Raw genomic sequence first — 26854 nt, 5'->3', positions numbered from 1 at the left:
CCTTGCTAATTTTCTTTCTAGTTGTTCTCAGTTGTTGAGAGTGTGGTGTTGAAGTTTCCAACTAAAATTGTGGATTTGTTTATTTTTCCTTTCAGTTCTGTCAGTTTTCATATAACTTTGTTGTTTGGTGTGTGTACGTTTAGGGTTGTTATTCTTGGTAGCTTGAGCCTTTTATCATTATATCATTTCCCTCTGTCTCTGGTAATTGTCTTTGCTCTAAAGTCTATTCTATCTGATATTGATAGAGCCTTTCTTGCTTTCTCTAAATTAATGTGTGCATGTTATATCTTTTTCTGTTCTTTTTTTTTTTTTTTAAGATTTTATTTATTTGACAGAGAGAGACAGTGAGAGTAGGAACACAGGCAGCACGAGCAGGGGGAGAGGGAGAAGCACGCTTCGGCCGAGCAGGTAGCCCGATGCAGGGCTCAATCCCAGGACCCTGGGATCATGACCTGAGCTGAGGGCAGACTCTTAACAACTGAGCCACCCAGGCGCCCCTCTTTTTCTCTTCTTTTACTTTCCACCTATCCTTGTCATCTTGGTATTGTCATCTATTGCTTGCCTTTTAATTCAGTTCGAGATCTTCCTGGTTTATGGTATGAGTGTGTTTTTTTTTGTTTGTTTTGTTTTTGGAGAGGGAAAGAAAGGGTGGGGGAGAGGGGGGTACGGAGGGAGAGGTAGAGAGAATGCCAAGCAGGCTCCATGCCCAGCACAGAGCCTGATGTGGGGCTCAGTCCCACAACCCTGAGATCATGACCTGCTCTGAAACCGAGAGTCGGACGCCTTACCAACTGAGCCACCTAGGTGCCCCTGATGAGTGGTATTTGATTGAAACCTGAACAGTTTTTCTCTGTTCTGCAACTGATTATTTTTCCTGGCTTTTTCTAATACTCTGGCAGGAGACAGATGAGGGAGGTACTGCCTGATTATTGGAAAGTGGAGGTAGAAGTCCAGGTTCCTTACTCAGCCTTTGTTTTTAATTGAAGTATAATTAACATACAGTATTCTCTTAGTTTCAGGCAGACAACGTAGTGATTCAACAGCTCTATACATTCCTCTGTGCTCACCATGATAAGCGTAGTCACCATCTGTCACCAAACACTATTACAGTATTATTGACTATTCCCTATGCTGTACTTTGTATCTCCATGATTGTTTTATAACTGGAAGTTTGTACCTCTTTTTTTTCTTAAAGATTTACTTACTTTTTTTTAAAAGATTTTATTTATTTATTTGACAGAGAGAGATCACAAGTAGGCAGAGAGGCAGGCAGAGAGAGAGAGAGAGAGGAGGAAGCAGGCTCCCTGCTGAGCAGAGAGCCTGATGCGGGACTTGATCCCAGGACCCTGAGATCATGACCTGAGCCGAAGGCAGTGGCTTAACCCACTGAGCCACCCAGGCGCCCCCGTGGATTTACTTACTTATTTGAAAGAGAAAGAGCAGTGCAAGTCGGGGGGCAAGGGCAGAGGGAAAAGGAGAGAAGCAGACTTCCTCCTGAGAGTGGAACTCCATTTCGGGGCTTGATCTCAGGTCCCTGAGATCATGACCTGAGCTGAAGTCAAGAGTTGGAGGCTTAACGGGCTGAGCCCCCCAGGGCCCCATGTTTGTACCTCTGAATCACCTTTATCTATCTCACCCACCCACCCCCCACTTCCCCTTTGGCAACTACCAGTCCTATTTAAGAGTCTGATTTTTTTGTTTGTTTGTTTGTTTGTTTGCCCCACTCAGCCTTTTTTGACACCTTAAGCCTGGTGAAGTCCTTGTTAACTGCTGCTGGGTAGGGGTGGGAATTCTCGTTCCCTAGCCCTCTTTATCAATGAGCGGTGATGAGCGTTCTGACACTAGTTCTTCTCTGACACCAGCCCCACAGGTAGTGGGAGAAACGCCTCGTTACTGCTTGGATGGACATAGAGTCTAGGTTTGGTTTCCACTGACACCGAGGAACTAGAGGAGTAGGCCAGGTGGTACGTTGTTACTGGACAGTAGGGGTGAAAGTCCTACTTAGCCTTCTCTGATACCACCCCAGTGGGGATTAGGGAGCCTTGTTACAGCCTCATGAGGGTGGAAGTCTGAGGCTCTCCATTTGGCCTTTGCTGGCTTGGGTGGGAGTGGGGCCATAGTTTTTTCTGTGGTGTTTGGCTAGAATAGAGCTGTTATTGTCTAAATGTTTTCTGTCTTGCTAGGCTACCCCCTTCCTGCTCCTCTGGCTAAAGAGAGCAGACTTTTGTTGGGACTCTCTCTCGTGTCATCTGTTGGCATTTCTGGGTTGCCAGCATCTTCAGCTCCAAATCTGGGATGTTTGAGGCAAAAAGAACTCACCACTTTGTCTTTCCTTGAGTCTTGAGGTCTCTCACTGGTCTGCCTTCTTCCCTTGACTTTTTAGAGTCTCGTGTTTATATATAATTTCTGGAATTTTTTGTCCTGTTTAGTGGGAAACTAGGAGAAAAATAGGTCTACCTCATCTTCTTAGATATGGAAGTCCAGTTGTTTTTTTTCTTTTATGCTTTATTTTTTGATGTCTTGTTAAATGAAATCCTTTCTTATCCTGACATTCTACTGTATTCTAAGATTTTGGGACTCCTGGGTGGCTCAGTCAGTTAAGTGCCCTCAGCTCAGGTCAGGATCCCAGGATCCAGTCCAGCGCCTGCTTCTCCCTCTGCCTCTGCCACTCCCCCTGCTTACACACACTCTCTCTCTGTCAAATAAATATGTAAAACAAACAAACAAACAAACAAACAAACTAGGGCTAGATATAACTGCTGTTTATAAAGTTATTTTCAGGGGCGCCTGGGTGGCTCAGTGGGTTAAAGCCTCTGCCTTTGGCTCAGGTCATGATCCCAGAGTCCTGGGATCAAGCCCCACATTGGGTTCTCTTCTGAGCAGGGAGCCTGCTTTCCTTCCTCTTTCTCTGCCTGCCTCTCTGCCTACCTGTGATCTCTGTCAAATAAATAAATAAAATCTTTAAAAAAATAGTTATTTTCATAGAAAAATACTTATAAGTCAGCGGCACCTGGGTGGCTTAATCAATTAAGCAGCTGCTTATGGCAGGTCATCATCTCGGATCCTGAGATCAAGTTTCGTATCGGCTCCCTGCTCAGTCCCTCTGCCTTTCCCCTCCGCTTGTGTTCATTCTCTTTCTCTCTAACAAATAAATAAAAATCTAAAAAAAAAATTTTTTTATAAGTTCAGCTTTTTACATCTGTATAGCTAATCCACCCAGGATTTATTTATAATGGAGAAGCGAGGGAGGACCCTAATTGTACTTGATTTCCTGCATAAATGGCCCTTGGTCCTGGTGCCTATGAACTGCTCCTTTGCAAGCTGATTTCGGGCTCTCTGTCTGCTTCCACAATCCACTTCTGCCCTTCTGCTGTAATGCTGCTTTAAATACCTTCATGATAAGTCTTTGGTAAGCTAGGACTCCCGGACTTCAAAATTATTTTACTTGGGCTTTGGCTGTCTCATGAATTTTAGTTCAAAAACAAAGTAGGAACAGAAATGGGAAAATCAATAGCCAGAAAAACCCCAACCCCAGGCCTTTTGGAATTGGCTTGGATTTGCATTGACTTTATAGTACATTGCCCACTTCGGAGACCTTGTTTTTTGTTTTTTGTTTTTTTTAGCAGTATCATTTACTTTGCATACCCCAGTCAAAAAATATCATGTGGCCCCTTGGCAGGTTGGCTTAGGGCAGGGCTTTCTTTTCTAGAATGGGAAATTGCTCTGGTCACCTTGGGGACACCCATCAAGTCCCACAGTGCATCAGTATGACTTGTCAGCCTTAGGGCAAGTGTTCTGAGCTGCCTGCTGAAGCAAGTAAGGAGACTGAGGGACAAGGTGCAGGGTTCTAATCTCTCTTTTGGGGATGGGGAGCAAGTGAGGCCAAATAAGTTTTGTTCACTGGCACTGAGTTTGTAAATACGGGTTTAATAAACAAGTCCTGTGATTAGTGCTTGGGATGTGAGGAATACACAGTTGCTGAATTTCTCTGTGCAAATGCTTGGTTTTTTAGTCTCTTCAAAAGCATTGTTTTTAGTGGGGGGAAGAGGCAGAGGGAGAAGGAAAAAGAATCTTTTTTTTTTTTTTAAATTTTATTTATTTATTTGACAGAGATTACAAGTAGGCAGAGAGGCAGACAGAGAGAGGAGGAAGTAGGCTCCCTGCTGAGCCGAGAGCCCGATGCAGGGCTGGATCCCAGGACTCTGGGATCATGACCTGAGCCAAAGGCAGAGGCTTTAACCTACTGAGCCACCCAGGCGCCCCGGAAAAAGAGAATCTTAAGCAGGCTCTGTGCTCAGTGCAGAGCCAGATCGATGGCGGGCGCGATCTCACAACCCTGAGATCATGACCTGTGCCAAAATCAAGAGTGGGACACTTAACTGATGCTTAACCAAGCCACCCAGGCACCCCAAAAGCATTGTTTTAAGACTTAATAAATGTTATATTAGCCATCTTGCTTGATCTCTCTCTATATATATAAAAAAAAAAAAACATTTTTCCCCTTGAAACATTTCAAAATAAAATGCAGAGAATTTTTTTTTTTAAGATTTTTATTTATTTATTTGACAGACAGAGATCACAAGTAGGCAGAGAGACAGGCAGAGAGAGAGGAGGAAGCAGGCTCGCTGTTGAGCAGAGAGCCCAATGCGGGGCTCGATCCCAGGACCCTGGGATCATGACCCGAACCAAAGGCAGAGGCTTAACCCACTGATCCACCCAGGCGCCCCAAATGCAGAGAATTTTGCTCCTTCATCTTTAAATCCTTCAAAATTAGGGACAATCTCTTATACAACCACACTACTATCATCTCACCTGAAAAAATTAATAATAAATCCAATCTCCTGCCCAGAGGCTCAATTATTTCTTTCGGAGCTGGGCTTCTGTGTTTTAAAGTTTTTTGCTTTAAGTAAATCCAGATCCAGTCAAGATGCACACAGTACATCTGGTGGCCGTTTCTAAATCTGGAACAGTCCCCCTGTGTTTAGGGGTGTCAGCATTTGGGTATACCAGGACAGTTATCTCGTAGAAGGTCCCATATTCTAGATTCGTCTCATCGTGTCTTCATGACTGCTGTGTTTGCTGTATACTGGGAATTAGGTCTAGAGCAGCACTGCCCAATAGCAATATAATGTGAGCCACACATTAGTATTTTCTGGTAGGCATGTGAAAAAATAAAAATAAGAAGGAGGTATTAATTTTGGTCCTGTGTTTTCTTAAGCATTTCTTTATTTATCATTTGTTAATGTGTATTATTTACTTAATATTTTATTTCATAATATATTTTATATCCAAAAGAATATCATTTCAGTATGTAATTGGTATTTTAAAAGTATTAAGGAGATATCTTACATTCTTTTTTTTTTTTTTTTTTTTTTTTTGCTAACTTTTCAAAATTCAATGTATATTTTACCCTTAATGGGCCAGCTACATTTCCAGGGCTCAGTGGCCACATGTAGCTGGTTCCTCTGTCCTGGACAGCGTAGGGTGAGACTTGATCTAACTCAGGGTAGATGTTTTGTCAACACTTGGGGGTAGTAACTGCCTGTGTACAACTTGGAAATTATGGGGTTTGCTAAAGTCTGAGTCTGCTCTCTTCTTTTACAGGCCCTGGGATGGAGCAGGTGTGCAGAGGGTGAGGACCCAGCTCTGGGACCAGGTCACTTGCCTCCTTTCTTAGTAAGACTGTTGGCTTGAGCAGACCCAAGCCGGGATGAGGATGTCTGCAGGCCTTTCGCTGCCGCTCCCCCTCTGGGGGAGGACCTTTCTCCTTCTGCTGTCTGTGACTGTGGCTCAGTCCCATTGGCCTTCGGAGGCTGGCAGGGACTGGGAGAACCAGCTCGAGGCGTCCATGCATTCAGTGCTCTCAGACCTTCACGAGGCTGTTCCCACAGTGGTGGGCATTCCTGATGGTACGGCTGTCGTTGGGCGCTCGTTTCGAGTGACCATTCCAGCGGATTCAGTTGCCTTCAATGGAGAACTCATCAAGGTGAGATGGATGTAAAGCTTAAGTAAATGAGGAAAAAGTCTCATCTGCATTTTGGCTTTAGTTGTTTTTTGTTTGTTTTTGTTTTTTGGGGTTTTTTTTAGCTTTACATTCTAAGTTCCAGCATTCTGAGCTCAGTTCTTCCAGAACCTGTGCAATTATCATAAGAGAGGGACAACCACTGATTCTCACAAGAGGGTCTCCAGATACCTCTGAATAGCTTCCTAAACTTTTATTCTTTCTCCTATTTTTGAAGGTGTTACCATTAAAAAGCCTTTACATCTGTGGTTTGGAAAATTTCATGGTCATTGTGTTAGGATTTGATGGAAAGGCTTAAGTGCAGGAAAAGGTCTTCTTTCATTAACCACGGTATTAAACCCAAGAAATACAGAACTTTGAAATGATTTGAACCTATTTTTATAAAATATGGTATAAGTAAGTATAGGAGTTTTGCTCTCATTGTTGTTGTATGTTTACTAATGTGTTCGATCACTTAAGGACGAGTATTAGCATACAGCCTTCAGCCTTGCCCCATCTCCTTTGGGGAAGCAATCCAGAGAACAAGGGGATCTGAGACCCACATGACAAAAGAGTGTCTTGGTTGGCCCAAGATGGAAATCAGGTGAAATAGGAAGCCTTTGTGTCAGGAAGCACCATCCCTTTGTCTGGGGTTGTGGGTTCTTGGAATTTCCCCTGGATCCTGAGTGAGTTTGCACGGTGGCCACAAGATAGGTAGGCTGCACTTCTCAAGTTAGGAACATCTTCTAGAGCAGAGGTCAATTCTTTTTCTTAGAGGGCCAGATAGTAAATAGTTTAGGCTTTGCTGGCAGCGTGGTTTCTGTTGAAACTCCTCAGCCCTGCCATTGTAGCACAACAGTAGCCATAGATAATGTGTACATGAATGGGTGTGAGCGTGTTCCAATAGAACTTTACCTGTAGACGCTAGAACTGAAATTTGAATTTCATATAATTTTCACATGTCAAAAGATAATCTTTTCATTTTATTTTCTCTCAATCATTTGAAAATGCAAAAACCATTTTTAGATCATACGTTGTACAGAAACAAGTGGTAGGCCACATTTGGCTCTTGGCCACAGTTGTCCTACAGCAAGCATTCTTCCCTCGAGGTATGGCTTGAAACCGAACTAAAAATATCCCAAGATTGGTACTTTGTGATGGTAGTTTTTATGTCTCTTTTGCCTTTAGACATGTGCAGACACAGTGTTCTGGTGATCTCTTGGTGTGTTTAAACCACCAAAAGTTCGAGGTTTAGAACTCCCAGTTTGTTTGCTCACAGTTTTGTGGCTAGGAATTCAGGGGGTCAGAGCTCATCGGGAAACCTCATATCTGCTTCACATGGCACTAATGAGAGTGGCTCATCTGGGTCTGGAGGGTCCACTTCTTTTTTTTTAAGATTTTATTTATTTATTTGACAGACAGAGATCACAAGTTGACAGAGAGGCAGGCAGAGAGAGAGAGGGAAGCAGGCTCCCTGCTGAGCAGAGAGCCCGACGAGGGGCTTGATCCCAGGACCCTGGGATCATGACCTGAGCCGAAGACAGAGAGTCCAACCCACTGAGTCACCCAGGTGCCCCGGAGCGTCCACTTCTAAAATGGCTTATTTCTGGCTGACAAGTTGGTGCTGCCTCTGGACAGGGAGCTTAGCCGGGGCTGTTGGTCAGGGTCCTTGGTTCCTCTCCATTTAGACCGTCCCCTGGGCTGCTTGAATTTCCTCACGTCACAGTTAGGTGGGTTCCAGGATTGGGTATTCCAAGAAACAGGAAGTGGAAACTCCCAGTCTCTTAAGGCCTGGCTTGGTAACTTGCACAGCAACACTTCACTGTACTCACTGGTCAAAGCACTCACAGTCTCTGGTGGGTCCTTTCCAACTTTCTCCTCTCTGATCCACAAGCCCCAGGCATCTAGATTAGATATGGTCACAAACACTATGCCACTCGTCCCACTGAGAGGTGGCTCTGTGCCATTTTCCCTTAGATCTGGGCAGACCTGCTCCTTACCTGCACCTTCCTTGTGCTCCCTTCATTTTCTCCCAGCCCCCTTTTCTTTAGGTCATGGCTTGTTCTCAGGGTGGCCTTCTGAGGTCAGAGGTGGTCATACTCTTAAAAATCCTGGCTCAGGTCCACAGAGCTCGTTGTTGTTTGCAGAAGTTTTCCGTGTCATCTTTGTAATGCCCCAGCAAGCTAGTTGCTAGTCTGCCTTTTAGAAAAAGAAGAGTGGCATTCTGGGGAGTGCAGTCCTTGGCCACCTTCACATTTTATCTTCTGAATGTCCAAACCCTGTAGTGGTTGCCCTTGTTCCAGTGGTCACTGGAATGTTTTACGTGGATTAGTTTTGACAAGAGGTGCCTTGAATCAATGCAGCAAGCTGGGTATTTGCTGTATCTGGCAGAGAAATATTTAACAGGCTTATGGGGAGTAAAGAGATTTTATTGGGAAAACAGGATTTTATCTGAGCACATTTATCTGTTAAAGCAGACCATTTAGTAGCTGATCAGCCTATAGAAAAACAGATGAAAATGTGTGACTCTTTGTTCCAGACAGTCTTGCCATCAGCATTGTGTGGGGCGGGAAATCAGATCAGAAAGCGTGACTTGGTCTCTGGAGCTTCAATTTCCCTGGATGTAAAGCGGCTTAATAAATCTTTATATAAAAAGGGTTTTTCCCCCCTCAATTATAATAATGAGATATAAATGTGTGTTGTAGAAAAGGGAGAAAGAAAAATCTCTTGTTCCTACCATTCAGAGTGAAGTCTTCTACCATTTTCTGTTTGTGAGGAGGTGTCCATATCACACACACAGACATCTTAGACCTGAGATCATACTGGCCATATATTTTTTAAATTTTTAAATTTTAAATTTTGTTTTTGTTGTTTATTTAAAATAAATTAACATACAGCATATTACTAGTTTCGGAGGTAGAGCTGAGTGACTCATCAGGTGCATAGAACACCCCGTGCTCATTACCTCAGGGGCCCTCCTTAGTGCCCCTCACCCAGTTACCCCGTCCCTCCATCCACTTCTCCTCTAGCAACACTGTTTGTTTCCTATAGTTAAGAGTCTCTTATGGTTTGTCTCCTTCTCTGATTTTATCTTACTGTATTTTTCCTTCCCTTCCCCTATGTTCATTTGTTTTGTTTCTTAAATTCCACATAAGAGTGAAATCATGATATTCGTCTTTCTGACTTATTTCACTTAACATAATACTCTAGTTCCATCCATGTTGCTGCAAATGACAAGATTTCATTCTTTTTGATGGGCAAGTACATCTTTATCCATTCACCTATTGATGGACTTCAGGGCTCTTTCCGTATTTTGGCTGTTGCGGACATTGCTGCTATAAGCGTTGGGATGCATGTGCCCCCCCCCTTTTTAAAAAAAGATTTTATTTATTTATTTATTTGACAGACAGAGCACAAGTAGGGGCAGGCAGAGAGAGAGGAGGAAGCAGGCTCCCCACTGAGCAGAGAGCCCGATGCGGGGCTCGATCCCAGGACCCTGGGATCATGACCTGAGCCAAAGGCAGAGGCTTTAACCCACTGAGCCACCCAGGTGCCCCGCATGTGCCCCTTTGAATCTGTGTGTGTGCCCTTTGGATAAATACCTGGTAGTGTAACTTCTTCCTCTTCCTTTTTTTTTTAAAGATTTATTTAGAGTCTGGGGGCCCAAGTGGCTCAGTTGGTCAGTTAAGCATCTGACTCTTGATTTCGGCTCAGGTCATGATCTCAGGGTTGTGAGCCCGCATTGGGCTTTATGGTCAGTAGGGATAGTGCTTCTTTCCCTTTCACTCTCCTCTCCTCCTGCTGGTGCACGTGCTGTCTCTCAAATAAATAAATAAATCTTAAAAAAAAAAGAAAGATTTCTTACTTGGGATACCCGAGTAGCTCAGTCAGTTGAATGTTCAGCTCTTGATTTCGGCTCAGGTCATGGTCTCCAGTCATGGGACTGAGCCTCATGTCAGGCTGCATGATGGGGGAGGAGTCTGCTTGGGGATTCTCTCCTTTTCCTTCTACCCCTCCCCCAGCTCGTGCATGTGCTCTCTTAGATAAATAAGTAAAATTATTTTTAATCTTAAAAAATATTTATACTTGTTTATGTATACCTATATATACCCTATACTAGACATCTTTCTGGGCCTACTTTTTTTTTTTTTTTTTAAAGATTTATTTATTTACTTTAGAAAGAACACGAGAGGGAGAGGGAGAGAGAATCCCAAGCAGACTCCACTGACCATAGAGCCTGACATAGGTAGGGCTTGATCTCATGACCTGACCCAAAACCAAGAGTCAGATGCTCAACAGACTGAGCCACCCAGGCACCCCTAAACCTACCTTTTTTTATTCACTGTAGTTTGAGTTTTTTCCTCATAGTCCTTAAGTATTCTTTGGGAAGATGATTTTTAATGACTTTCCCAATATTCTTACGTATGTGAGGAATATCTCAGATCTTATTCCCAAGGAGTGTTTTTTTTTTTTTTAAAGATTTTATTTATTTATTTGACAGAGAGAGATCACAAGTAGGCAGAGAGGCAGGCAGAGAGAGAGGAGGAAGCAGGCTCCCTGCTGAGCAGAGAGCCAGATGTGGGGCTCGATCCCAGGATCCTGAGATCATGACCCGAGCCGAAGGCAGCGGCTTAACCCACTGAGCCACCCAGGCACCCCCCCAAGGAGTGTTTTAAGGTGACTTCCAAATGGTATCCATCACTACTACTGCCGTCACCTGAGCTGCCACTTATTTGCCCAGGCTGCCGCTCTCTGTTCCTTTTTTTGTTTGTTTTTAAAGATTTTATTTATTTGTCAGAGAGAGAGAGAGCGTACAAGCAGGGTGAGTGGCAGGCAGAGGTAGAAGCAGGCTCTCTGCTGAGCAAGGATCGCAATAGGGGACTCCATCTGGGGACCCTGGGACCATTATCTGAGCTGAAGGCATGCTCTTAACTGACTGAGCCACCCAGGTGTCACGCCTTTTTCTATTTTTCCCCTCTCAGTCTGTTTTCCACACTGAGGCAAGAGATGTTCTTATCTTGGTAAAGCTTAAATCTGCTAACACACCCCCTTTCCCCCAACTATTACTGAGCTGCACTTAGAATGGAGGCCCACGTGATTGGCCTCTGGCCTCCTCTCTCTCCCCTTTTCCTTTTGCATGTCATGTCCCAGCCATACTGGCCTCTTTCTTGCCCCACGGACATGCCTGGCTCAGGGTCCACCATGGCCTCTGGCATAGACTTTCTTCTGTCAGCCTGGTTCTGGGCAAGGCTTGGTCTTCTAGCCATTTTGGCCATGGCCCAGTTGTCTAATGAGGATTCACAAACAGAGCGTGGTGCTCTCTTGAAATCAGACAAGGGTTTTTTTTTGGTTTTTTTTTTTAAGATTTTATTTATTTGACAGAAAGATACAGTGAGAGGGAACACAAGCAGGGGGAGGGAGAAGCAGGCTCCCTGCCAAGCGGGAAGTCCGATGCAGGGCTCGATACCCAGGACCCTGGGATCGTGACTGAGCCGAAGGCAGACACTTAATGACTGAGCCACCCGGATGCCCCCAGATGCGATTTGATAGTGTGGTTGTCTTTCTTGCTGTGACTGGTCAGGGGATATGCATGGAGATTGGTGATGGAGTAAGTCAGTGTTTGGAACAGACGAAGCAATCAGTAGTGTATTGAAGGGATGGAAAAGTCAGTCTCATTCTGAGTGAGCTGCCTTGGCCTTATTTGACCTGTGTGCATCGAACCTGTGTGGTTATGCAGCCTATTTCTGGAGGTTGTGGTGACTCTGGGAGTCACAGTGGCAGAGGGCGTATTGCTTTGCATTAGCCAAATGTGCCCATCAGCTTCGCAAAGGGCTACCCTGTACTTTATACACCAGGCCGCAAGGAAATAAAAGAGGGGACCCACCCGAGGAGGTGGCCCTGAGGTCCTGGATTCTCTGCTCTGCCTCACGCCTGACACCCTTTCATGTCCAGATGGCCCTTGTTCAATATTAGTTTGCCCAGCACTTGCTGCTTCCCTTGCTGTTCTCTAGCTCTGCCTCGAGAATTGATTTGCTCTTGCTGACCCCGGCTTAACTCCCACATGGATCCCCTTGACCTGATGATGCCAGCAGGGGCTGTGGGATACCTCCAGGCCTAGTGGCCAGCATGACCTTCCAGAGAGACTTGGGCCTTGGGATTCTGTTCTCTTCTGTGGCCTTAGAACACGCAAAAGCAGGTGGACCTTGCATGTGCTCCCTTGGACCAGACTGGATACCTGTATGTAGAGCTCACCCCACATTAGCTGTCTTTTGCTCTCACAGATGCCTTTGGACCCTAGAGCACCCTCCCTCCTTGTCAGGGTTTGTGTGGGTGGGTCCCACGAAGCCAGGTTGGCCTTTCTTGGCTAGATCATTGGCTCTCCCAAGTTGGCCACAGTATAAGCTACCCATCTTGACTCCCTCGGGATTGGCTTCAGCTCCCTGCAAGTGCCTCTCCTCTGACTTCAGTGACCAAGGGGCTGGCTGAGGAAGGTGATTATGTGCCTGGAGACGTTCTTACTCCTCCTTTGTAGGGTGGTCAGGAGAGACACCATTGCATCTCAGGAAATGATTGGCTGCCCCTTCAGATGTCTCATTTTGGTAGAGCCCCGCAAGGTTGAATTTTCATTCCTGCTTCCCCTTATCCTCCTAGGCTGGAGACAATGTGGACTTTCCTTCAGCCCAAGATGTCGGCAGACTGGGAGCAGCCCTTCCTGGGACTGTGCTCCTAGCTGCTGGCGTGGGCCCCCAATTGTTCCCCTGAGAACAATGGGTACTCTTTTTGGCCAGGAAGGGGAACTCATGAAAGAACCGTTTCTTTGGATGCTTGAGAGCTTTGTGGCAACCCCGCCTGCATGAGATGAACTGCAGTTTCTTCCTGCCTCGAGTGGGTGTTCCCTGGCTCTGAATGGAGCCCTTGTGAACACAGCACACCGGGAAATGCGGGTTGGCGAGGGAAGGCATCTTTGGGGTGGGTTGTAAGAATGACATTTGCCCAGACCCATCAACTCAAATACTTACTGAAGTGTGGAATTGACTTCTGTTTTTAAAAAAATAATTTTTTTTTTCCTGACAAGGGCTGAAAAAATATGACAAAGTAAAAATAGATGGTGTTGAGATTGAGGCACTGACTGATTGTGAGAATTTTATTAATGGCTATAATTATGCTTAGCTGTCCCTCTGAGGGGGAAAATTTTTGTTCTTAGATGAGCACAGTTAACATCAGGTAAAATGCTTCATAACTCAGACCTGGAGGGCACTGGCTGGACTGGACAAGTTGTGTTCAGCATGTGATCTGGTGGCCTTGGCCTTTATGGCAAGAGCCGTGTGCTGGTTTGAGGCTTGCATGTCCAGCAAAGATGGACTCTCATGGGTATGGCTCTGCTTTACCCAGCAAAGCAAAGGCCCCTTATACCCACTTCCATGGTTCCTCATCTTAATGGGGACAAAGTTTTGGCTCCTTGAGCTCCAGCCAGAGGATCTTCCTGTTGACTTGTGCCATTTCCCTGCAGCCCTGTCATGTGACTGTCCATGTGCATCATTCACAGAAGCTGAACTTGGCCACAGAGTAAATTGGTCTCATTGTCGTAGTCCAGGGCCCAGATCAGGATCACCCTGATGTGAGTCAGCACCATGGGGCCTCTGAAACTTGACTGGACGCTCAGACTCTACCAGAGGGACCATTTCCTATCTCCCTAGGCAGAGGAGACCACACAGTAGGCCTGCACAGAGGATGCCTTGATCACCTCATGTTTCAGTGCCTCAAGAGTGTTGCATATGGTACCCAGCCATAGGTAGCTGCAGGTTGGCCCAGCTTTGCAACTTGGCTGAGGAGTGGGGAACTGAAAGGTCACGAGCCAGTAACCAGGTCTGAGGGACGGCAGGGATTTTGCCAGAGAAGGCTTCTAGAGGCCTAAGCAGCCGGGTATCCCAGGGCAGCAGTCTTTGCCACTTTGAAATGTACCACTGAGGGGTACCTGGGTGGCTCAGTTGGTCAAGCAGCTGACTCTTGATTTTGGCTCAGGTCATGATCTCAGGGTCATGGGATGGAGCCCCGTGTCGGACTCTGCACTCAGTGTGGAGTCTACTTGTCCCACTCTCATTTTTTGATTGGATTCTTTGTTTTTTGGGTGTTGAGTTGTAAAAGTTCTTTATATATTTTGGATCCTAATCCTTGAATGGATATGTCATTTGCAGATATCTTCTCCCATTCATTAGGTTGCTTTTTAGTTTTAGATTTCGTTCTAGTTTTAGATTGTTTCCTTCACTGTGTAGAAACTTTTTATTTTGATCATAGTTCCAATAGTTTATTTTTGCTTTTGTTTCCCTTGCCTCAGCACACGTACCTAGGAAAATGTAGCTATGGCCAATGTTACAGATTACTGCCTGTGCTCTCTTCAAGGATTTTTATGGTTTCAGGTCTCACATTTAGGCCTTAATCCATTTTGAGTTTATTTTTGTGTATGGTATAAGAAAGTGGTGTAATTTCTTTCTTTTGCATATAGCTGACCAGTTTCCCAACATCATTTGTTGAAGGGACTGTCTTATTTCCATTGGATATTCTTTCTTGTGTTGAAGACTAAGTGATCATATAATTGTGGGTTTATTTCTGGGTTTTCTGTTTTGTTTCTGTTCAGCTTTGTAATACAACTTGAAGCCTGAAATTGTGATACCTCCAGTTTTGTTTTTCTATTTTAAGGTTGCTTTGGCTATTCAGAGTCAGGTGGTTCCATACAAATTTGAGGAACGTTTGTTCATTGAAAAATGCTGTAGGTATTTGGATGGAGATTACATCAAATCTGGAGATTGCTTTTGGTGTGTACACAGTTTAACCATATTTAATCATATTTATTTATTCTTCTCATCCGTGAGCATGGACTGTCTTTCCATTTCTCTGTGTTGTCTTTAATCTCTTTCATCAGTGTCTCCTTTTTCTAAAAGATTTATTTATTTATTTATTTATTTATTTATTTATTTATTTGAGAGAGAAAAAGATCATGAGCAGAGGGGAAGGGTAGAGGGGGGAGAAGACGACTCCCTGCTGAGCAGGAGCCCAATGCGGAACTTGATCCCAGGACCCCAGGATCATGACCTGAGCTGAAGGCAGGTGCTGAACCGACTGAGCCGTCCACACGCCCTCATCAGTCTTCTATAGTTCTTAGAGTACAGATGTTTCATGTCTTCGGTTAAGTTTATTCCTAGATACTTTATTATTTTTGGTACACTTCTAAGTGCGATGGTTTTCCTAATTTCTCTTTCTACTTAGTGTATAGGAATGCAACAGATATCTGTACATTGATTTTATATCCTGTGACTTTACTGAATTCATTTATTGGTTCTAGTAGTTTTTTTGTGGAGTCTTTTCTATATGAAGTGTCATGTTATCTGCAGTAGGAAAAATTTTACCTCCTTTTTTTTAAAAAAAGATTTTATTTATTTATTTGAGAGAGAGAGTGTGAGAATACGAGATGGGGAGCGTCAGAGGGAGAGGCAGACACCCCGCTGAGCAGGGAGCCCGATGCGGGGGCTTGGTCCCAGGACTCCAGGATCATGACCTGAGCCAAAGGCAGTTGCTTAACTAACTGAGCCACCCAGGCACCCCAAATTTTACTTATTTACATCCAGTTTGGATGCCTTTTTTTCCCATTTTGTTGTCTAATTGCCATGGCTAGGACTTCTAGTACTATGTTGAATGAAAGTGGTGAGATTGACATCTTTGTCTTTTTCCTGAACTTTGGGGCAAAACTCAGTTTTTTCCCCCATTGAATATGATGTTCACTGTGGGTTTTTCACATATAGCCTTTATTGTGTTGAGGCGTGTTCCCTCTAGACCTACTTTGTTGAGGGTTTTTTATCATGAATGTATGTTCTTTGTCAAATGCTTTTTCTGCATCTATTGAAATGATCAAATGATTTCTAGCCTTTCTCCTATTGATATGACATATCATATTGATTAAATTGCTAATATTGAACCACCTTTCATCCCAGGAACAAATCCCAGTTGATCATGGTGAACAATTTTTTGGATTGTTGTTTGGATTGTTAGATTCAGTTGGCTAGTATTTTGCTGAATATTTTTGCATCTGTGTTCATCAGAGATATTGGCCTGTGCTTCTCTTTTTTTTTTTTTTTTTTTTTTTGGTGGCTTTATGGCTTTATCTGGTTTTGGTATTGGGAACTTGCTTTTTGGTGAGGGATAAAGTACTGAAAGTTCTCTGCCCGTTTGCTCTCTCTCCAGGCTTAGAAGGATACTGATTTGGGGTGAGACATGCTGCTTGTGTCGTGTGGTGTTTGGAACAGATCATGTATCTTTATCAAACCTGTGTTTGACATTCTTTTGTGTGTGAGAGAGGGTAGCAATGAGGCAGTTGGAGAGAATGCCCAGAACTGAACAGAGTCAGTTACTAGTTATCTACTGATATAGACTAAAGAGTGACTAAAACCTTCACACTTGGCAGTTCCCCAGTTATTGGTCATGGTGATTCATTGTGGGCATTGCTGGGCGGGTAGTCAGTCTTTGGAGCTCCATATGGGTCTGCCCAAGTTTCGTGGTTTTGATTCTTAGTTTTTGGATGTACTTTGTGGATCAAGATTTCTAAAACTGGGTGTGGGGCAGTTGGAGATCTTATTTTCCTCGGTGGTGGGCTTGCCTTCTCAGAAGCATGTCTTCTCTGAGGCTTGCTAAAATTGGAAAGATTCCTGGCTTGCTCTGTGTGAGCCTATGAGCTAGAGCCTGTGATCTTCTTAAATGAACCTTTTTTCCTGCAGCTTCTGCCCCCCTACAGGTGTTCCCACTGATAGCCTGAGGGCTTTTACTTTAAGGTGGCTGCTTTATAAGGTCAGCAGGCCTTGCCTCCCCCAGTTCCAAGACAGTGTTGGTATCTAGTGATGGGGAGCTGAGTGATCTGAAACCCTGGGGCTGTCCCATGACCTGGACCAGCTTGTTCCCCAAACATATGTGCTGGTGCTGAGGAGCACTTCACACAGAGCTCTGATTCCTGCCTCTTGTCTCTCATTCCTGCCATTAAGGCTCAGTTGTGGGTGGTACACCTAGGGCAGAAATCTTTGTGTGCATAAAACCCAGAGACTGTAAGAATAGTCGGAATCTCATGTGCAAACATGCCAGGTTGGAGCACATCCGTTTGAGACTGAAGAGGTGAATGCTGGTCTTTGGGTTGCCCCTGCAGCAAGTTCTCTCTTCCCCCAGGCACCTCAGGGTTTTCATCCAGTCCCAGAAGATAGCTCTCAACGGTCAAGCAAGTCCCCGAGTGTCCCAAGGCCTTGTTCCCCTGTAGAGTCCTGGCTCCCCTTCCTGGGGCCTCCCCACTTCCCTTTGATGCTTTGAGCTTCTGCTTTGGGGAATGACCAAGGAGAAAAGGCCACAGTTTGTGTGCAGGGTCCAAGGCCAGAAGGAGGGGTGGACCCTCAGCCTGTTGCTGCAGCAGCCTTCCAATGCATACTGGGTCTTCTCAACCTGGGAGTGGGCAGGGGGTGGTCCCCGCAGAGAACCCAGCCTGTGCCTGGCCCAGCAATTGTGCAAGGATGCCATCGTTTCCCCCCTTTTACACATGAGAAAACCGGGGCTGAGTCTGGGTCAAGCCTCAGCTTGCCTGGAACCAGGATTCAGCCAAGGACTGAGGCTTGGAGATGGGACTTCCTGTCACATCTGCTGTTGTTGTAGGGAAGAGTCCTGGCTTGTCATGGGGGCAGCTCTCTCAGGAGGAGCTTTCATGTCCTGCTTCGCACTTAGGCCCTGAGAGGAAAAGCGTTCTAGAGTCTGGAAGCTTTGAAAGGTTGGGAGGATGTATGGAGTTTCCCCGGTCTGAGGGGCACCCGCTTTGACAGGGTAGAGCAGGTGTTGCATTTCAGAATATTCCCTCGACTGAGTGCCCTAGGAGGGAGGGAGTTAGTGGGATCCTTCAGGGAATGTGGACACTGCCAGCCCTTTAGGCATGTTCAGGCTTCCCAGTTCAGGGGCTTTCCCCAAATGGCCTTGAAAATGCAGAGATGCCAGCTTGCTTGTGACTTGGCTGGGTTCCTTGTAGGGCTTGTGTTTGTTTTGCTTCTTGTGGCCCTTTATTGAAGAGAATCACTGCCACTTAAAGTGCTGCCTGGGCCTGACAGTGTCGATACCTAGATGCTCAGAGATGCATGGTGTTAGAACTTTCAGGTTGATACCTTTCCTTCCTGTCTGAGCAGTACCCAGGACCCTGGGGACTGTCTGCTTCAGGTTTATAGATCCGGGTTGGACACATGTCCTGTGCCCAGGCCATGGCCAATGCTCCAGGATCCGGAGGGGCCGGGATCTGTAGAAGGGAAGGCAGAAGTGTGGGTTGGAGAGACTGTTACAGGTTATTAACATGTAAAAATGTTACTTGGCATAGTTTAAATAAGTGTATGTCCTCGAGCTTGGCCATGTGGGAGCCTTGGCCGAAGAGTGGCTTGGGCTTATTCCCTAGGAAATGTCTGGCAGCAGAGCTGTGGCTGTTGGGGTCAGCAGAATAGGAATTAAGCTGGGCTGGGAAGCTTGAGGAGGTGGGGCCCTTCTCAGTTTTCTCTGTTAGAAAGTGTCCTTGTGTAGCTGGTGAGACTTGGAAGAGCACTGAGACTACTTACTCATCTGTGCTGATGGAGCATATAGGACTGGGTACAGCCGCCTGGCTACTCAGGAATGTTCAGGATCCTGGCCAGTTGGCACCCACATCCAGAGCCTGTCCTGGTCTCTCTCCCAGCCCTGTTTGGTCTTCTCTGCAGGTGGCTTCTCCTGGGAAGACTTCACCTTGAGCTCTCCATTCTAGGCCCTCCCTCTGCTGGGTGTGCTGTCGTCCCAGTGGTGGCCACTGGGATGGAGTGCGCTGAGGAAACATGCTTGGGTGGCTGGGAACCCAGCTGCTGCCTGGCTCCCCTCCTATCCGCCTCTCAGGACCCCAGGCCGCAGCCTAGCACTGTAAAACACTTTGTGGGTCCCTGACTCCTCAATTTGGGCCTTACAGCTTTGCTTCCTATTTTTTTCAAAAGGAGAGCAGTTAGCCTTTGCTTTACATGTTTATATGTAGATGTGACAATTTTCATATTTAATATAACTGAACTGAAAAAATTTAAAACATAGGCTTTAACCAAAACATTCAAAATAAGTATTATTTTTGTAGCTAAAAAAGATTTTTAAGGAGAACTATATTTAGTGTTTTTCATGGATCTGAAGACAAATCCATTTGGCTGTGTTTGCAGTGGATGGTGACGACAGGAAGTAGGGTTCTTGGTGGTGCCTTAAGTAGGTGGTGATGCACCTTGAGTTGCTGTGGTGTCATGAATGAAGCTATTCACAGGCCCTCTGTGATTTCAGGGGCTCAGAAGCAGTCACCGAAGGACAGCCCCAGTAGTGGTAACTTCTAATAATGTCGGATGTTTTCTTGTGGGTTTTTGCTGGAGGTAGGAAATCTCTTCACAGGGGAGCATCTAGTCTCTGGTAAGACTGATAGAATGCCATGACTTTGCCAGCAGTTCCTGACTGGGAAGGTCAGGTATGGGTCTCCTTCCCAGTCAGGCACCTGGGTTTTGGCAGAAGGAATCCTGAGGAACCAGAGCCTCTTAGCGAGCCCAGCAGGCATGGCTCTGGCCTACCTGCTGCAGGCAGAGAAGCATGTTAGTGTCCCTCTGCTGACAAGCAGTGGCCATGCAGGGCCATCCCTGGGCCGAGGCTGGCGGTAAGACATGCCGTTTGTGTCTAGGCTTGATGGGACAGGATTGTGGAGCTGAGAGTGACTTTTGTTAGACCAGAGAGTGGGTGCCACCTTTATTGCACTGGGGGCAGAAATAGGCATTTCCCAGAGGTGAGAGTAGTCACAGATAGGGCCTGGGCAAGAGGCAAGCCTTGCTTTCCTCTTGTCAGCTGTTGGTAGAAGTTTCTCTGGCAGCATTCCTTTGGATACCTTGATTATTACCAGTCATGTCCCTGTGGAAAAGGACTTCTACCCTAAAATTGTTGGGTGGAATAAGGGAGTGAGCTCCTCAGGCCGGCTTTAGGGCCTGGGCTCTCCAAGGACAGAATTGGGCTCTATTTCCCGAACTTAGTTGACTAAAGAACTCTCCCTTAGTCAGAGCTCCTTGGACTCTTTGATAAATACTCTTCTAGAGTAGTTGTTTCCAGCTCCCCACCCTGGGTTTTGCAGTTTTTCCTGAGGTTTGAAGAGCAGGTTCATTAGACATTAGATACGGCTAGCTGTACTTGCTACCCAAATGTGTCCCACTGTACTTGAATGTATGTCCCACTGACGGAGTAGTTGTAAGTGAGGCGTCTGGGGATACTGAGTTGTCCCTTGCAGCCAGGGTTGTATGCATATCCACTTCTGGGCAGGAAGGGTATATGACTCAAGCAAAACTGTGGTGTCTGCAGAGGGCAGGGAGAAGTCTGAGACAGGGTTGAAAAGGAGTGCTGAGGGAGGAGACGCTGGGACCTGACTCCGCAGGCCAGGCGGGCCAGTAGGCGGCAAAGCATGTTGCTGTCATGGAGACCCATAACATTCTTGAGCCCAGTGGCATGAGTTCTCTGGTATGGGACTTGTGTTTGAGTGCCACCACTGCTGTCTGCCCGCAGTGTGACCTTGGGCAGTCATTCGCCTTCCAAGCTAGCCTGTCTTCCATGACAGGTGAGTGAGAGTTCCAGGAGCAGAGCTGGTTCTCCCAACAGAAATTCTTTTTTTTTTTTTTTAAAGATTTTATTTATTTATTTGACAGACAGAGACCACAAGTAGGCAGAGAGGCAGGCAGAGAGAGAGAGAGAGGGAAGCAGGCTTCCTGCGGAGCAGAGAGTCCGATGCGGGGCTCGATCCCAGGACTCTGAGATCATGACCCGAGCCGAAGGCAGCAGCCCAAACCACTGGGCCACCCAGGCGCCCCACTTTTTTTTTTTTTTTTTAAAGATTTTATTTATTTATTTGACAGAGACCACAAGTAGGCAGAGAGAGGAAGGGGAGCAGGCTCCCTGCTGAGTAGAGAGCCCGATGTGGGGCTCGATCCCAGGACCCTGGGATCATGACCTGAGCTGAAGGCAGAGGCTTTAACCCACTGAGCCACCCAGGTGCCCCCGAACAGAAATTCTTGAGTAGCACCTTCAGCCTGTCGCACAGCTTAGGCAAGGCCAGGGAGGAACTGTTGTGATCATTGTCTGCTTAGGCATTGACAGTGCCACTTAACTCATGCTGGTGTCTCTTCTAGGTGTCCGCGGCAGGGAAGGAGGCCTTGCCGTCCTGGCTGCACTGGGACCCGCAGAGCCACACCCTGGAGGGCCTCCCTCTCGACACTGATAAGGGCGTGCATTACATTTCAGTGAGCGCCACACGGCTGGGGGCCAACGGGAGCCACGTTGCGCAGAGCTCCAGTGTGTTCTCTATCGAGGTCTACCCTGAAGACCACAGTGAGCCGCAGTCTGTGCGGGCGGCATCACCAGAGCCTGCTGAGGCAGCGTCCTCTGCCTGTGCTGCTGACGAGCCTGTGACTGTCCTGACAGTCATTCTAGATGCTGACCTTACCAAGATGACCCCGAAGCAAAGGCTTGACCTGTTGCACAGGATGCGGAGCTTCTCCGAAGTGGAGCTCCCCAACATGAAGTTGGTCCCCGTGGTGAACAACAGACTGTTTGACATGTCAGCTTTCATGGCCGGCCCAGGCAATGCGAAAAAGGTGGTGGAGAACGGGGCCCTGCTCTCTTGGAAGCTGGGCTGCTCCCTGAACCAGAACAATGTGCCTGATATCCGTGGTGTGGAGGCCCCTGCCAGGGAGGGCGCTATGTCTGCCCAGCTGGGCTACCCTGTGGTGGGTTGGCATATCGCCAACAAGAAGCCCCCTCTCCCCAAGCGTATTCGGAGGCAGATCCATGCCACTCCGACACCTGTCACTGCCATTGGGCCTCCTACCACGGCCATCCAGGAGCCACCGTCCAGGATCGTGCCTACCCCCACATCCCCAGCCATTGCTCCTCCAACAGAGACGCTGGCTCCTCCAGTCAGAGACCCTGTTCCTGGAAAGCCCACAGTCACCACTCGGACTCGAGGTGCCATTATTCAGACCCCGACCTTAGGCCCCATCCAGCCCACTCGGGTGTCAGAAGCTGGCACCACGGTTCCTGGCCAGATCCGCCCAACGATGACCATTCCTGGCTACGTGGAGCCCACGGCCGTCGCCACCCCTCCCACGACTACCACCAAGAAGCCACGTGTATCCACACCAAAACCAGCCACGCCTTCTACTGACTCCTCCACCACAACTCGAAGGCCTACCAAAAAGCCACGGACACCCCGACCGGTGCCGCGGGTCACCACCAAAGCTCCCATCACCAGACTGGAAACCGCTTCCCCGCCTACTCGCATCCGCACCACCACCAGTGGGGTTCCCCGCGGAGGAGAACCCAACCAGCGGCCAGAGCTGAAGAACCACATCGACAGGGTGGATGCCTGGGTGGGCACCTACTTCGAGGTGAAGATCCCGTCAGACACCTTCTATGACAACGAGGACACCACCACCGACAAGCTGAAGCTGACCCTGAAGCTTCGGGAGCAGCAGCTGGTAGGCGAGAAGTCTTGGGTGCAGTTCAACAGCAACAGCCAGCTCATGTACGGCCTGCCCGACAGCAGCCACGTGGGCAAGCACGAGTACTTCATGCATGCCACAGACAAGGGGGGCCTGTCCGCTGTGGATGCCTTCGAGATCCACGTCCACAAGCGCCCTCAAGGGGACAGGGCTCCCGCGCGGTTCAAGGCCAAGTTTGTGGGTGACCCAGCCCCCTTGGTTAATGACATCCACAAGAAGATCGCCCTGGTGAAGAAGCTGGCCTTTGCCTTTGGGGACCGCAACTGTAGCACTGTCACCCTGCAGAACATCACCCGGGGCTCCATCGTGGTGGAGTGGACAAACAACACTCTGCCCCTGGAGCCCTGCCCCAAGGAGCAGATCACGGGGCTGAGCCGGAGGATCGCAGAGGATGACGGGAAGCCGCGGGCTGCCTTCTCCAATGCCCTGGAGCCTGACTTTAAGGCCATGAGCATCTCGGTGACTGGTGCTGGCAGCTGCCGGCATCTGCAGTTTATCCCCATGGCGCCGCCTAAGAGAGTGCCCTCAGAGGCGCCGCCCACAGAGGTGCCGGACAGGGACCCCGAGAAGAGCAGTGAGGATGATGTCTACCTGCACACGGTCATCCCGGCGGTCGTGGTCGCGGCCATCCTGCTCATCGCCGGCATCATTGCCATGATCTGCTACCGCAAGAAGCGGAAGGGCAAGCTCACCCTCGAGGACCAGGCCACCTTCATCAAGAAGGGGGTGCCAATCATCTTTGCAGACGAGCTGGATGACTCCAAGCCCCCACCCTCCTCCAGCATGCCACTTATCCTGCAGGAGGAGAAAGCCCCTCTCCCCCCTCCTGAGTACCCCAACCAGAGCGTGCCCGAGACCACTCCTCTGAACCAGGACACCGTGGGAGAGTACACGCCCCTGCGGGATGAGGATCCCAACGCGCCTCCCTACCAGCCCCCTCCACCCTTCACGGCCCCCATGGAGGGCAAGGGCTCCCGTCCCAAGAACATGACCCCATACCGGTCGCCCCCTCCCTACGTGCCCCCTTAACCCACAAGCGCCTGGGTGGAGGCAGGGGTAGGGCAGGGCCCTGGAGACAACACGGTGTTGTCTGTGGAGACCGGTGGCCTGCAGACCATCGCCCACTGGGAGCCGACACCTGACCTAGCACACACTGACACGCGCGAGGCCTGGCCGAGCCCGCCCTCTCTGGTCCTCCAAACCCCAAAGCAGCTGGAGAGACTTTGGGGACATTTTTACTTTTATTTTTTGCCTAACAGCTTTTTTGTTTGTTCATAGAAAATTCTTTGCTGCGGTTTTGATGGCTGGCTCTGAAAGCACTGTTTGGAGTAGAGGTAGATGGAGGGAGCGAGGGGCCGTGAATGAACTCGCGGGCAGTGCTGGGCGGCCTCCCGGCTCTCTGCGTTTTGCCTTTAACACTAACTGTACTGTTTTTTCTATTCACGTGTGTCTAGCTGCAGGATGTAACATGGAAAACAGTAGCTAAAGATTAAAGTCAAAGGACTTTCAGAAGTTAAGGTTAAGTTTTTACATTTAATCTGCTGTTTACCTAAACTTGTATGTATAATTTTTGGGTGGGTATGGGAAATTGCTTTGCTAAAAATAAGCTCCCAGGGTGTTTCAAACTTAGAGAAGACCAAGGGACAGTATTTTTTATCAAAGGAATCCTATTTTTTCACACTATGTAAACTTGGTTGCTCTGATACCGCAGAGCCTGCCTGGGGGCCTCCCGGCCGTGGCTCTGGGGCCGGGGTCCTGGTGCTGGGCTTGCTCTCCCGCTCTTGCCAGAGGCCGGAAGCTGGAGGGGCCTCTTGGCCGTGGACATCCACACCCCCACCCCATGCACGCTAGTGGCCCACCACCAAGGGGTCTTCATTTCCATGGAAAAGGGACTCCAAGAGGCAGTGGTGGCTGTGGCCCCCAACCTAGGTGCTCCAGGGTGGGCCAGCTGCTCGTGGGGGTGGCTTGGGGGGTCAAGGGACTCGACCACATCAACATATTTCTTTTACCCTTCTTCTGTGTGTTTTTTTTTCCCCTCCTGAAAGGAATATCATGGTTTTTGAAACACTCAGTGGGGGACATTTTGGTGAAGATGCAATATTTTTATGTCATGTGATGCTCTTTCCTCACTTGACCTTGGCCGCTTTGCCCCAACAGTCCACAGCCCCACCCTGACCCACCCCACCCCTCTTCTCTGGCACTGCAGCCCTGGGCCTTGGGCTGGGAAAGGTCTGGTGGCGGGGGAGGAGTGCCAGCAATAGTTCATAGTCGAAATCTGTGGGCTCTCAAAGCTAATTTTTTACTAAAGTTTTTATACAGCCTCAAATTGTTTTATTAAAAAAAAAAGATTAAAAATGGTGATGCTTACAGCAGTTTGTACAAGCTCTTAGTGTTGATTCCATGGAACTGACGGCTTTGCTCATTTTGATTTTTCCCCCCCTTTTCATAATGGTTTAAATTCTCAAATTACACTGAGCTTCTTTTGCCTTTTTTAGCAGAACGTCCGTCCGTCCATCTGCATCTCTGTCCCGTGACTCAGGGGTGCCCACTCTGCTTTGATTCTCCTCCTTTGGAAGAAACCATTTTGAGCATGACTTTTCTTGATGTCTAAGAGTTATTTTGGGTACCTTTTAGGGAGGAATGCCTTTTGCAATAATGTATCCCTTCCGTGATCAGGCCGGTGGGTGGACCCAGGCTCCCTTTGCACACCGAGCAGCCACTTCTAAGCCATATCGACTGTTTCGCAGAGGATTTGTGTGTGCTGCCTCAGGAGGGGAGGGCTGGTCAGAGAGGAGGGGGTCTCCAGCCTGCCCTTCTCAGGAGGGCATTCCCCCTGCGCCTTTTCCCACAGGGCCCAGCCTCTCTCCCCTGCCCAGCCCTTGGTACTCAAGCGAGCAGTGTCCCTGTGGTGGGGGAGCCTGTGGATGAGGGCTCAGTGGACCTCTGGTGACTGGGTCTCATGCCTCCCAGCCCTGATCCAAGCCAGAGTTTCCCCATTGCCCCAGAGTCAGGAGCACAAGTGGGGTCTGACCTGGTGAGATTATTTCTGATGACCTCATCAAAAAATAAACAATTCCTAGTGTTCCAGGTGAGGGCTTTGAAAGGCCTTCCAAACAGCTCCGTTGCCCCTAGCAACCCTACCATCGGGCACTGCCACGCAGAGAAATGGCTGGCCCGGAATGGCCTGTTGCCATAGCAACCGGAGGCGATGGGGCAGTGAACAGAATAACAACAGCAACAATGCCCTTGCAGGCAGCCTCCTCTCCTGAGCGCCGGGCTGGCCATGGCCGTTGGACTCTGTGAGACAGAGCCAATCTCACATTCAAGTGTTCACCAACCACTGACATGTTTTTATTTCTTTCTATATGATTTTAAGATGTGTTTTCTGCATTCTGTATAGAAACATATCAAACTAAATAAAAGCAGTGTCTTTATTACAATGCCGTTGCCTCCAAGCATCTATTTCCCCGGCCCCTGCAATGTTCTAGGATATGAATGGGCTGCAGGTCTGGTGTCCATGTGATGGAGGGAGGAGGGGACCCAGCCAGGCCCATTCAGAGGACTTGGAGGTGGCCTTTGTGCAGCTGACCCGATAGCCTCCGTGCCTTAGCACTTTCATGCCCCTGAAAGGGGTGGGCGTGGGCTTCAGAAACTGCCAACACACAGCTCTCCCTAGCCACTCTTCTTTCTGCCTGAGCCAACAGAGAAATTTTGAGCTTCAGTTTCCTCATGTGGGACGACCGTGGGAAAGATCCTGCCTGCCGTAGGCTTGGCTGCCCCAGGGTGGGTACACCTCTGCAGTTCCACTCCAGCTCCTGACCCTACTGTCTTGAGGTCTCAGGTCTGGCCAGTCTCCCAGGGAGTCTCAAGAAGGCAGTTTTGGCCTTGGCCTTTTAGTGGGGAGAAGAGAGAATGGTTTCTGTTCTGCCCTGGTTGGGCCTATGGATTCTGGGGGCCTGCCCCTAAGTGCCCTTCCTGGGATGGACAGGCCAGCTGGGTAGCATGACTCTGTGCTCAGGAAGAGGCTGGGTTGTCCTGGGACACGGCCCAGGGTGTGGGAGGCAGGGGACACAGCAGCTGTGTCCAGTGGCAGTATTAGGAGCCATTGGCCACAGAGCAACTGGTACCTCTTCTGGGCTTGCTCCCACCCCCACAGGGTCCTCGCCGTCTCCACTTGTATCCCCCAGGCTGCTTCTCTGCCCATCACCTTTAAGAGGTAGAGCTGAGACCTGTCTCCGATTGTAGGTGGAGCTGAGTTCCCACGACTACT

At 48.1% G+C, this 26854-nt stretch overlaps 1 protein-coding gene across 9 annotated transcripts in view; it reads left to right on the top strand.

The window, feature by feature from the left end:
• The window catches only part of DAG1 (dystroglycan 1), a 69713-nt gene extending 43689 nt beyond the window's left edge, over positions 1 to 26024 (top strand). For all 9 annotated transcript variants that reach the window (XM_082703843.1, XM_082703842.1, XM_082703845.1 and 6 more), the window contains 2 exons: positions 5605 to 5986; positions 21214 to 26024. In XM_082703843.1, the coding sequence (XP_082559969.1) occupies positions 5711 to 5986; positions 21214 to 23613 (2676 nt within the window). In that variant the 5' untranslated portion in view covers positions 5605 to 5710 and the 3' untranslated portion in view covers positions 23614 to 26024. The remainder of the gene's footprint in view (positions 1 to 5604; positions 5987 to 21213) is intronic.
• The last annotated feature ends 830 nt before the right edge of the window (positions 26025 to 26854 follow it).

Source organism: Mustela nivalis (assembly GCF_964662115.1).
Source record: "Mustela nivalis genome assembly, chromosome: 1".
Classification (NCBI taxonomy): Eukaryota; Metazoa; Chordata; class Mammalia; order Carnivora; family Mustelidae; genus Mustela; species Mustela nivalis.
Note: the sequence above shows the minus strand (reverse complement) of the source record. Positions and strands in the feature narration are given on the sequence as shown.